The sequence below is a fragment of the Electrophorus electricus genome, chromosome 17 (assembly GCF_013358815.1).
Source record: "Electrophorus electricus isolate fEleEle1 chromosome 17, fEleEle1.pri, whole genome shotgun sequence".
Classification (NCBI taxonomy): domain Eukaryota; kingdom Metazoa; phylum Chordata; class Actinopteri; order Gymnotiformes; family Gymnotidae; genus Electrophorus; species Electrophorus electricus.
The window spans coordinates 13,803,055-13,814,967 of NC_049551.1; the positions used below are offsets into that span (position 1 = coordinate 13,803,055).

Below are 11,913 nucleotides of genomic sequence, written 5' to 3' on the forward strand. Positions count from 1 at the left end.
CTTAAATTAAAATGAGCTGGAAACAAATTCCATTTTAAAGATAAGGACTCCAAAATTCTACAAGTAGCAATATACTTAGCTGATGTTCTAGAACATTAATAAATAAAATCAAATGTTAAGGGATTCACAGAGGAATTAATGTATCCAAGCAAATCAAATGCAGTCTACAGCAATGTCTTAGAGATCAAGATGTTATCTGACGGAGTAATAAAAATATGGGATCAGGCAATTTAAAGACCTTTTTCAAACTTAGCATACATACATGCAAACTTATACTTGGTCTTGTTTTATATATGTGAATAAGCTAACTTTGACAAAAGGTACAATTATCCTAGCTCCTGATATCTGCTTTATATATAACCCATGCGCATAATTATAATAGAATAAGATTTGAAATACTATAAAAAGGTTAATATATGATTAGAGAAACCCATCCAATCATCATACTCATCTTTTCAGTTTTTGTCATTTAAATCATATAAAGCTAATTCAGTCTTTTGAGGAGAATAAAGTTTGAAATTAAATATGCTCTGAAAACAATCGGAATGTTGAAGATGATAAATTAAACAGTCTGCAAGTCACAATGTACTTAGCTGATGCTCTAAACCATGGATAAAATATAGCATATATTAAAGGATTGACAGATGAATTGATGGATATAAGCCAGGTAAGAACAGTCGACACCAGTGACAAAGATGTCATGTTTTCAGCAGACAGAGAACATAGACTAAAAGGTATCCAGAGAGCAAGATAAACAAAAACAACAATGCCCAGTGTTTTTGCTGCTTTAGAATTAGAAGACTTAGAAACTTTGTCTCTGTGTCTGTTTGAGGTAGCATTCAACACAGATCTCACAGCTTTAGCTTGACGTCTTGCCAAAGTAAAAATGATTGAATACAAGATGAGTATAACAGAACATGGGCATAGAAATGAAATAACAAGATCAATGGTCACCCATGAAGATTTTATGATTAAAATGCACTCTCCATGGCATCTGCTCAAGATCTGAGATGGAAGGAGATGGTCATTAAAGTACAAATAGATGAGGTCATACAAGAGAGAACAAGACCAGCCCAGAATTATGCATAAAGACATTTTACAAACTGTGACTTTCCTGGAATATAGCAGTGGGTCACTGACTGCAATGTACCTATCAACAGCAATGAAAACCATATTACCCACAGAAGCTGAAGATGAGATACTACTGATTACTACAAAAATTGTACATGCCATTTTACCAAGATACCAACAGCTGTCTCTTAGTTGCATCGTATTCACAGGCATAACAACAAGTCCCATGAGAAGATCGGCTACAGCCAGAGAGAGGATGAGTAGGTTGGTAGGAGTGTGGAGCTGCTTGAAGTGAGAGATAGATAAGATGACAAATAAGTTCAAAAATACAGTGCATACAGAGATACAAGACAGAAAACTAAACAAAAATAGATTTCCTGGGCCTGTTCGAACCTCCTTTCTGCATGATGAATTGTTGTCAGGAAAGCAGTACTCAACTGTCATGTTTTGCTGATACTCTGTGATATTCATCTTAAGTATTGACAGATATGCCAGTTGGAGCTGATCATAATATGCTGTTCAGCAGTGCTGGACTGATAAATTTGTCTTTGCAGATTGTGTATTTATGTTGAAGTATGAATACTCCTACTAACATGTGAATGGTCACTTTGTAACCAGCATCATTCACTTAATATTCAATAATGTCTTTACAGAGGTGACCAGTAGGGGAGTGGAAGCGTTTACAGTTAAAGTCAACTCTGAGTGTCATAGTTCAAACACACTTTACATCTATCACATTTTGCACAGAAGGTGTTTTTTGGATGTATTCATTTGCCTTTAACACATTATTAAATATGAAATAAATGCATACATATAATGTATTAGAAATGTATTGGAAGAGTCATCTGATCTCCATCTGCTGGATTTTGAAGAAAAAGAGTAAATGTGACAAAGCCAAAAGAGGGAGAAGTACTCTAGTCTGTTTCACCTCCAAATGTGACTTATTATAGCAGTTTTACAAAGGGCTTCAGAGAAAATCATTTGTTTCCAAGGTTTTGTGTCAATATCAGAGATGATGTAGCACAAACTGTGACAATTCTGCATCATCAGCACAGCTGATTTTTGTACTTAGAAGTATGTTTCCTTTTTCAACTGTCTCTTACTGTGATTCTGATAGAGCAGTTTGAGTTATAGAAATGGTGTATATTAATGAAAAAAAATAAAAATAACAAACAATTTCCTCTTGGATGGGTGGCACTGTAACGTCCTCTGTTGACCAGCCGCCAGTGATGTTTGGTATTGAATGTCAAACAGGCCACAGTTGCAGTTGTTAGTTTGGGGACATACCTGTCTGTGACCCAAGTGGAAGCTCAGATCAATTCATCGTCCAATGGTGTTTTGAAGATATTTCACAAAACACTTGAAGTCAATGATTCATAAGTACTATTTTGAGTCAGGATGTGATTGGACCAAGAGTTCCAGTTGTACCTTTTCCTGTTATACAGACAGTTCAGTAGTGACTTCGCTTTAGTCCAGTACAACTTGATTTCGGACACTATGTAAGAGGTTCTTTCAAATTAAAGAACAATTGATGATTATCATCTGATGTGCCTTCATCAAAATATCTGCTCAATAATGTGAGTAATTTTAGGGAACATTTTCTTGCTGGTTTTATTGCTGCTATCAGTTTGTTGAAGTCTTCACAGAGAAAGATGCAAAGATGCTTAGATAAACATACTGTTTCAACTTCTTTCCAGCCAGTTGATCAGGTTGTGCAAATAAGTCATGATATCTTTAAAATAGTAGGCAGGGGCATCGTGATAACAAGTGGGATTAATATTTATAAGCAGAAAGAAGTACAAGGAAAAGTTTACTCCCAAGAGCTGCCATTTTGTGAGTAGTGAGAAAAAGGTGAAAAATCTCGGCTTATGCCTTTACCAACACGGTAAAGATATAAGATTTGTTTTAGCTATGTAACAAATGGATGTTGAATGATTGTGTGTGTGTGGATGAGGTGTAAGCTAAATATGTGTATTGCTGCATAGGGAATTTTCCATCAGTGAAGCAGGTTAGCCTTCCATTAACATTTGTATCTGTTTATGACAAATGATAAGGCAGCCATTTTGTGGTTTTATTTTAATCTAATTTGTTGACAGTTTTGTAATAAGAGGAATGTAAAATAGTTGTATAAGGTCAATGAAAAGTAAATATGTTCCTTTTTTGGTTTTGTTTGTGTATCTACTCTGACTGAACACAGAAAGTTCCAGTGTTTAGACTACATGTGTTCTGGAGTTTAGTACATGTGAACAAAGTAAGTACAGGCACAACAGGCCAAAGATCTTTTTAGAAGATGCATTCTATTTGTAATCCTTTACAGTGTTGGCAGCATAGTCATTTTTTGTATTTGTTTTTGTTTTTTTCCAAACAGCCATATTATATGTATCCTATTTTCTGTGTACTGCATCCATACAAGTGTATGAGTACAGCTGAAAGTTTAAAAAGAGAAATACATATGTTTTCAATTGATGTGTCCGGTTTCCTCTTACTCTCAGAGATATATATATATATATATATATATATATATATATATATATATATATATATATATATATATATATATATATAAAAGGAATGATCCACTATGGCCTCAAATATCCAAAGTCCACAAAGGTACGCAGAGATTTTGTATAGGATATTGCAAGATTAACCTCATGACCCATTCAGATTGTTTTCCATTAACTCACATAGATTACTGTTTTGACAATGTTGTTTCCGTTCACTATGTTAGATCTTTTAAAAATGTTATTTGCCAGTCCCACTAACAAAGCAAGCAAAAATAGTTGCTGATTCTGTGACAACCGATGATGTATTCTGATACAGTCTGATGGATTTAGGTATGAAATATGCTCCCACTACATTTCAACACCTGATGAGCAGAGCATTGTATGGTATTCGAAATTGTGAAAATTACATCAAGGATGTTAATTCCACTGTATTATCAGAGCATTTAAACATTTTTGTTGCTGTATATTTCACAGAGGCTCTCAAGTTGAACTTGGCTATGTGTGAATTTGCAAAGGCCATAATTAGGTATTTGGGAAAATAATTCAGAATAGGTTGTGTTGGCCATTATGCGAATGTGAGAAGGAAGTGAATTCCACAGTTGCCCTGACACCCATGATACTTCGGTAAATGGCAGAATTGGTCAGTAAAGCTGCAGAGTGCAGGAGGAAGTATACATCTAAAGAACATTTGTAAAACAGACAAGGGAAAGATTATGAAGAGTTTTAAATGTTATTAGTTGATTTAGTCCATGTAATGTCTATGGATTCGTGCTACAGAAATGCCTACTAGGATCACATTGAGTAAGACTTCAGTAGAGTGTTGTGTTAAAACATGACATAGTCTGGAAATATTTCATAAATGAAAAAAGGCAATACACTATGACTAGAAAAGAAAGAATACTGTCCAAAATAACACCAAAGTTGTAAACCTATATAAAGACAGTTATAATAGCTCCATCAATAGGAAATGTACAAATATGAATTTTTGTAATGTAGATTTAGAATCCATAAGACACATTTCAGTTTTACTCTTTACTCAAATTGCTTGTTTTCCATATATGTATATCATGTAGAAAAGAAGTGAGAGTATTGAAAGAGAGAATAGAAGTTGGCATATTGGACATATCCAGCAGCATATCATCAGCATAACAATGAAATTGAATGTCATAGTGTTGAGAAATATTAAGAGGAACAAGGTCAATGATGAATAATAGTGAACTTAAGACTAAACCCTGTGGAACACCATGAGGAACCATAAAGCCTTCTGACCAATAATTCTGAATCTGTGCAAACCGTGTCCTGTCTACAAGATAGGAAGCAAACCACAGAGTCCAATACTAGCCAATCGTTTCAAAAGAAGCTGATATGATATTGTATCAATGGCTACACTGAGCTCAAGTAAAATTAAAGTAGAAAGCAAACCTGAATCAGCTTCACAGGGAAGGTCATTGGTGATCTTAACCACATCTGTTTCTCTACTATGTTTGGGATAAAAAAAAATCTGATTATATCAACTTTCAGTGAAAAAGGAAGGGAACTATACTAATGGTCAGAGAATAATTAGCAATTAAAGTGATCAAATAAATAATTGAAGACAAACATGTTTTAACTATCATTGTAGGAATGGGCTCTAGATGGCATAAAAAAGGTATTAGACTTAGTAATAAGTTAAAAAAAACATTGATTTTCAGTTGAAAGACAGAAGTCACAAATCAGTGGATGGAGACAATTTGATAGTTTTTATTGTTGATAAATCAGTCTGCAAAATGTTATTAAGAGCCAACTGCACAGGGATTGTGCTAATTTTTTAGTTGAAAAACAAAAAAAAAGCAGGACATTGTTTATAAGAGAGGTTAATATTAATATTTGTTTCAGATGTTTTGAGTAAACTTTTCTCTGTATAGAAAAGAGTCTTAGTATTTCATTAAACATTAATGTTAATACTGTGTGCATAATGATAATTAAAAAAATGATTTTTGCACAGAAAGAGTATTTTTGTAGTAAAGTATATGATCAAAATACATTTGTTTATGAACAATAAATCTGGTCTTGGTGTATATCCTCTCATGTCTTGACACAATTCATGTGTGTAACAAGGAGCAGTATGGACAAATGAAACAACCTGTGTTTTTGGAGGATATCAAGTGCAGAAGATAAACTATTATTGTAATAGTCTACTAAACCTGAAAGTGAAGCAATAGGGATAGGAACAGAGTTTGGAATCATTAAACTAAGATTCTCAGGATTAACATGTCAAATATTGTGCTATAACGTCATACTGCGCACCTACGATTTAGCATACAGTAAGTGGTCATTACCAGTTTTATTTTAGATCAAAACATTGCTTTAAAATCTTTAGTAAACATTTTCAGCTTTATTAAAATGAACATTAAAATCTTCCATTAAAATATTGTTGGAAGACATTGCACCAAGAGTGGTTAAATCTACTGAGTTTTCATTAGTAACAGTAATAGATGACTTTGGTGATCTGTACAAAACCACAATAATGGTAGGTATACATGCTAAGGGTTTAACAGCCAGCAGTTCTAAGGACAACGAGCCATGTAAAGAGAGTGGCATTAATTTTATACTCTTATGATAAATCAGCATGAGGCCATTTTCCCTACCTCAATAACAAGGCTTGCAAATGTAAACAAATCCAGACTGAACTGCTGCATTTATATTTCAAATCAGTGGAAGCCATATTTCTGTAGGACACAAATAATCCAGTTTATGGTCCATAATGAAGACATTAATCACGGAAGCTTTATTGGTGATAAAAGTTGATGTAAAGGGCAAACTTATAATAACTTGTGTGCATACTTATAGCTGAGTTAGTTAATGGAGTCCAGAGCACAGCTGTCTTACATTTTTATAACCGTATGAAAAATGTAAGAAAGCACAGCCATCATACATTTTAGAACCGAAGCGTATATACAATTCCAACCAGTGCTCAATGCACACTGCTGGCACTGCTGGTTTAGAGTTATGAACCTGAACCTGACATCCAATATAAACGCGGATCCAAGAATATGATGGCTGATACTCTTTCTCAAGTTTAGCTTAGAAAAGAAGCTCATTCTCACCTTTTCTTTATGGGCCACCTCTGCCCCTCTTACCATTGTCCCTGCCCCACTGCACGTGGTCCCAGCAGCCCTTTTTTATGTGTGTGTGTGTTTGTGTGGGGGGGGGGATGTCTTCCTTTGATCTGATGCCCTGCCTCTGGCACCAATTAGACCTGCTCCTAAGAGGGTGTGACCACACACTTCTCACAGGAAGGTGTCGCCATGCCCTCTTCCAAAGATGGTGACGCTATACCTCTGGATCCACTGGCTGCTCTGTCGCCTGGCTTGCTCTCGACCTTGGACTGTGTAATTGTTGTCAGTCATGGATTTGCCCAAAATAAATATCACTCATCACTACCCTTGCATCGTTCTTTGCCTCAATCAGTGTCATATAGGTAAGATGACAACATGAGTTCATTGTATTGATTAACCATGTGCTAATAGTTCTTTATCTAGATATTTTAATAGGTTTATTTTATTTTTAATGAAAATAAGTGTCACGTGTTGATTTTGTGTCATGTGTTGTCAACTGGCGATGGGTCAAAATTTTCAAAAAGAACCAATTTCATTTCCAGAAAATCAATAAAATTAGAAAAAGATAACATATATATATATAAAGAAACAATATGATGAATATTATTTAAAATTTGGGTTTACTTACATCAAAGTATATGGGGATGTAAAGCCATAGTATGTAATCTGTGCAGGTACTCTTGCTAATGACAGCTTGAAAGCAGCAAAACTAAAGCAACATTTAGACATAAAACATGGTCTATCAAAAAAAGTTAATATTTTTTTGCATGGAAATTGAGTGAACTGAAAAAAGGTGTGATTAAAACTGCCACACGCTCCAGTGTACATCCTAAACAACAAAGTGTCACGAAACGCTCGCCTCCCGCGAGTCACGTGGTTTGGCCTGCCTCATGCAGTGGGAGGATCTCTGTTTATTTGTGACCACACCTGCACATCTGCACCAGGTTAGTGTTTTGTCTGTGTGTATATAAACCTGTGTCATGGAGTGCAGTGCTGTTGGTGTTTGACATGTTTGCCTTTGTGCATGTTTGTCTCTGTCTATGTTTGCCCTTGTTAACGCTATTTATATGTATGTAGATGTTCACCGTTTATGTCATGTGTGAGTGCCATTGTTGTTTTCGTTATATGTTAATAAATATCTGTCCACATCAAAGGAGCCTGTGCGTCCCGGCCCTCGCCCTGCGGCACTCGGGCCGTTACACAAAGTCTATGTATTTAGGAGAAAAATTCGCCAGTTCAACAGGCAACCAGTTTTAGTTCTAGGTTCTGTTTGGAAATTCAGCAAGACTATCCAGCCTTCACAAAACAAGCAATCAGAGGCCTTTTGCCATTTGGCTCATTATATTTACACAAAGCTGGATTCTCTGCACTGGATGTCCTGAAACCACAGCGCAGATCAAAACGTCAGCAAGACAAAGGAGCTGATCGTGGATTGCAGCAAGAAGCAGGAGCGGCACTACCAACCTGTGAGGATCAGTGGAACCACGGTGGAGAGATTAGATCGTTTCAGGTATCTTGGTGTTCACATCTCGCAGGACCTGTCCTGGTCCCGCCACACCAACTCCATGGCAAAGAAGAAGACTCGTCAGCATCTTTACCACCTCAGACGCCTAAGAGACTTCAGACTGCCCTCCAAGGTGCTGCGGAACTTCTACACATGCATTATTGAGAGCATACTCATGGGGAACATCACAGTCTGGTTTGGGAACACCACCAAGCAGGACAGACAAGCACTCCAAAGGGTGGTGCGTTCAGCAGAGCGCATCACTCATACGAAACTTCCTGACCTGCAGAGCATCTCTTACAAGCGGTGCCAGACCAAGGCCAGGAGGATTGTGAAGGACCACACCGATCCCAACAGTAGGCTCTTCTCTCTGTTGAGGTCAGGGAAGTGCTTTCGCTCCCTGATGACCAAGATAGAGAGACTGAAGAGGAGCTTCTTCCCACAGGCCGTTCGGGCCCTGAATCAGGGAAACTGATAAACTGTGGGGACCACCACCACCACCATGTAACTGTAAATATTAAATTGTAAGCTGGAACTGTACATTGTGTACGTACATTTAGACATATCTATATATACATTGTATATATAAACATATTATACATATATTGTACATACATTGTTAATATATTTTGTATATATATATTAACAATGGGTGTATTTCCCTATACACCCCTGTTTTTTTTTCCTCAGTATGGACAGAGCACTCTCAAACTATTTCACTGCAACTTATACTGTGTATGACTATGTATGTGACAAATAAACCAAACTTGAACTTGAACTGGAGGTGGAGAACAATGTAAGACTGGCTGTTTGAAAGATTAAACTTGATATCAAAAGATTGTGTTAAAAAAAGCTGCCACATCCTTTACACTAAAATGAGTACGTTAATTCACACATTTTTATATGGAAAACGTTCTGTGTGTGTGTGTGTGTGTGTGTGTGTGTGTGTATTACATATCTTCCTAAAATAATACTGATTTGGTTGTTGAAAGGACGGTGACTGGCAGTTAGGTACAAAGAGGTTTAATGTTATTTCCTGCTCTTTCTTTTCATTTGCCCTTCATGCCACCTTCACAATTGACTTTCAGTGCTATAACATTTTTCAAGGCCATATAATGAACTTGCATGAAAGAAACAAACAAGATAACACCTGTTTTCCTTTGGTCAAATCACAACGTGACTCCAAAAGTACTTATGAATCATTGACTTTTGTGAAATTCTCAAACACACCATTGAATGAGAGTAGTTATGGTATCAGGGCTTCCACATGACTCACAGACTGGCATGTTGCCAAACTGATTTTGTTTTTTCTAAAAAGACTGGAATGGAATTTAGGCTACTTATAAACCAATGGATGGTATTAGTTGGGCCTTCATGCCACCTTCACCTTTGACATTCAACAGTGTGACATTTTTCAATGCCAGTGGATGAACATACACGAGAGAGATCCATCAAAATAACACCTGTTTTTACCTAAAAGACTGGAAAGAAATTTAGGCTACTTATGGACCCATGAATGTGGAGAGAAAGTTACCCAGAATAAGAGCATGTGTTATGTTCATGTGTGCAGAATAAAGGAGAAACTCTTTTTGTCATGGCTGGTTTTTATTTTATTTTGTTAGACAGTTAAGAATAGACAATTAAAGCTCTGGACAAATGGAATGATATGATCTTATTTTTTTTTATACATATTCTGCAGTATTTTGTAGATTGACAAGTTCCAGTTGAGGGGGGCCAAGTTCTCAAAACACTAGCAAGGGGACCTCAGGAGTAACAAGATTAAATACTCTGCACTATGCTGTCCAAATATGATTGCAGCTTTACTGCAGTGAACAGTATTATAATTAAAAAAAAAAAAAAAAAAAAGATGGAATCAACATCTAACACCAGCTTCAAAAGAGCCAAAATGTCACAAGAATCTTTTGTTTAGAAGGTAAATCATAAGTATCAAAACAAAGTATCAATTTCTGAAAAAGGACTATAAATAGAATTTTTCAAAGACGTTTGGATAATATTATGATACAGGCAAATTCTTGTTCTTTACAAGACACAACAAAAACCAGTGAAATAAATAATAAAACAATAAAAAAAGAAATAATAAATAATAAAAAAGATTAAAAAGTGAGAATTTTTTTTATCCAAGGACAGAGATAACATGCTGTTGTCTTAGCTTTGCCGCTCTGTCAGCTTATGTCTTAAATTAAAATGAGCTGGAAACAAATTCCATTTTAAAGATAAGGACTCCAAAATTCTACAAGTAGCAATATACTTAGCTGATGTTCTAGAACATTAATAAATAAAATCAAATGTTAAGGGATTCACAGAGGAATTAATGTATCCAAGCAAATCAAATGCAGTCTACAGCAATGTCTTAGAGATCAAGATGTTATCTGACGGAGTAATAAAAATATGGGATCAGGCAATTTAAAGACCTTTTTCAAACTTAGCATACATACATGCAAACTTATACTTGGTCTTGTTTTATATATGTGAATAAGCTAACTTTGACAAAAGGTACAATTATCCTAGCTCCTGATATCTGCTTTATATATAACCCATGCGCATAATTATAATAGAATAAGATTTGAAATACTATAAAAAGGTTAATATATGATTAGAGAAACCCATCCAATCATCATACTCATCTTTTCAGTTTTTGTCATTTAAATCATATAAAGCTAATTCAGTCTTTTGAGGAGAATAAAGTTTGAAATTAAATATGCTCTGAAAACAATCGGAATGTTGAAGATGATAAATTAAACAGTCTGCAAGTCACAATGTACTTAGCTGATGCTCTAAACCATGGATAAAATATAGCATATATTAAAGGATTGACAGATGAATTGATGGATATAAGCCAGGTAAGAACAGTCGACACCAGTGACAAAGATGTCATGTTTTCAGCAGACAGAGAACATAGACTAAAAGGTATCCAGAGAGCAAGATAAACAAAAACAACAATGCCCAGTGTTTTTGCTGCTTTAGAATTAGAAGACTTAGAAACTTTGTCTCTGTGTCTGTTTGAGGTAGCATTCAACACAGATCTCACAGCTTTAGCTTGACGTCTTGCCAAAGTAAAAATGATTGAATACAAGATGAGTATAACAGAACATGGGCATAGAAATGAAATAACAAGATCAATGGTCACCCATGAAGATTTTATGATTAAAATGCACTCTCCATGGCATCTGCTCAAGATCTGAGATGGAAGGAGATGGTCATTAAAGTACAAATAGATGAGGTCATACAAGAGAGAACAAGACCAGCCCAGAATTATGCATAAAGACATTTTACACACTGTGACTTTCCTGGAATATAGCAGTGGGTCATTGACTGCAATGTACCTATCAACAGCAATGAAAATCATATTACCCACAGAAGCTGAAGATGAGATACTACTGATTACTACAAAAATTGTACATGCCATTTTACCAAGATACCAACAGCTGTCTCTTAGTTGCATCGTATTCACAGGCATAACAACAAGTCCCATGAGAAGATCGGCCACAGCGAGAGAGAGGATGAGTAGGTTGGTAGGAGTGTGGAGCTGCTTGAAGTGAGAGATAGATAAGATGACAAATAAGTTCAAAAATACAGTGCATACAGAGATACAAGACAGAAAACTAAACAAAAATAGATTTCCTGGGCCTGTTCGAACCTCCTTTCTGCATGATGAATTGTTGTCAGGAAAGCAGTACTCAACTGTCATGTTTTGCTGATACTCTGTGATATTCAT

The 11,913-nt window shown here is 35.8% G+C and overlaps 2 protein-coding genes across 2 annotated transcripts; both read right to left on the reverse strand.

The window, feature by feature from the left end:
* Window positions 1–519: 519 nt before the first annotated feature.
* Window positions 520–1,542, reverse strand: LOC118242878 (trace amine-associated receptor 6-like). Its single transcript, XM_035535880.1, has one exon. It carries the CDS (start codon window positions 1,540–1,542, stop codon window positions 520–522), a length of 1,023 nt encoding a protein of 340 aa, XP_035391773.1.
* A 9,348-nt stretch (window positions 1,543–10,890) lies between these two features.
* On the reverse strand, window positions 10,891–11,913 carry LOC113568227 (trace amine-associated receptor 6-like). Its single transcript, XM_035535884.1, has one exon. The coding sequence runs from the start codon at window positions 11,911–11,913 to the stop codon at window positions 10,891–10,893; it is 1,023 nt and encodes a 340-aa protein (XP_035391777.1).

Excerpts from the sequence above, each read along its gene's own strand:
- LOC118242878 (XM_035535880.1), bottom strand. The coding sequence starts at position 1,542 with ATGAATATCACAGAGTATCAGCAAAACATGACAGTTGAGTACTGCTTT.
- LOC113568227 (XM_035535884.1), bottom strand. The coding sequence starts at position 11,913 with ATGAATATCACAGAGTATCAGCAAAACATGACAGTTGAGTACTGCTTT.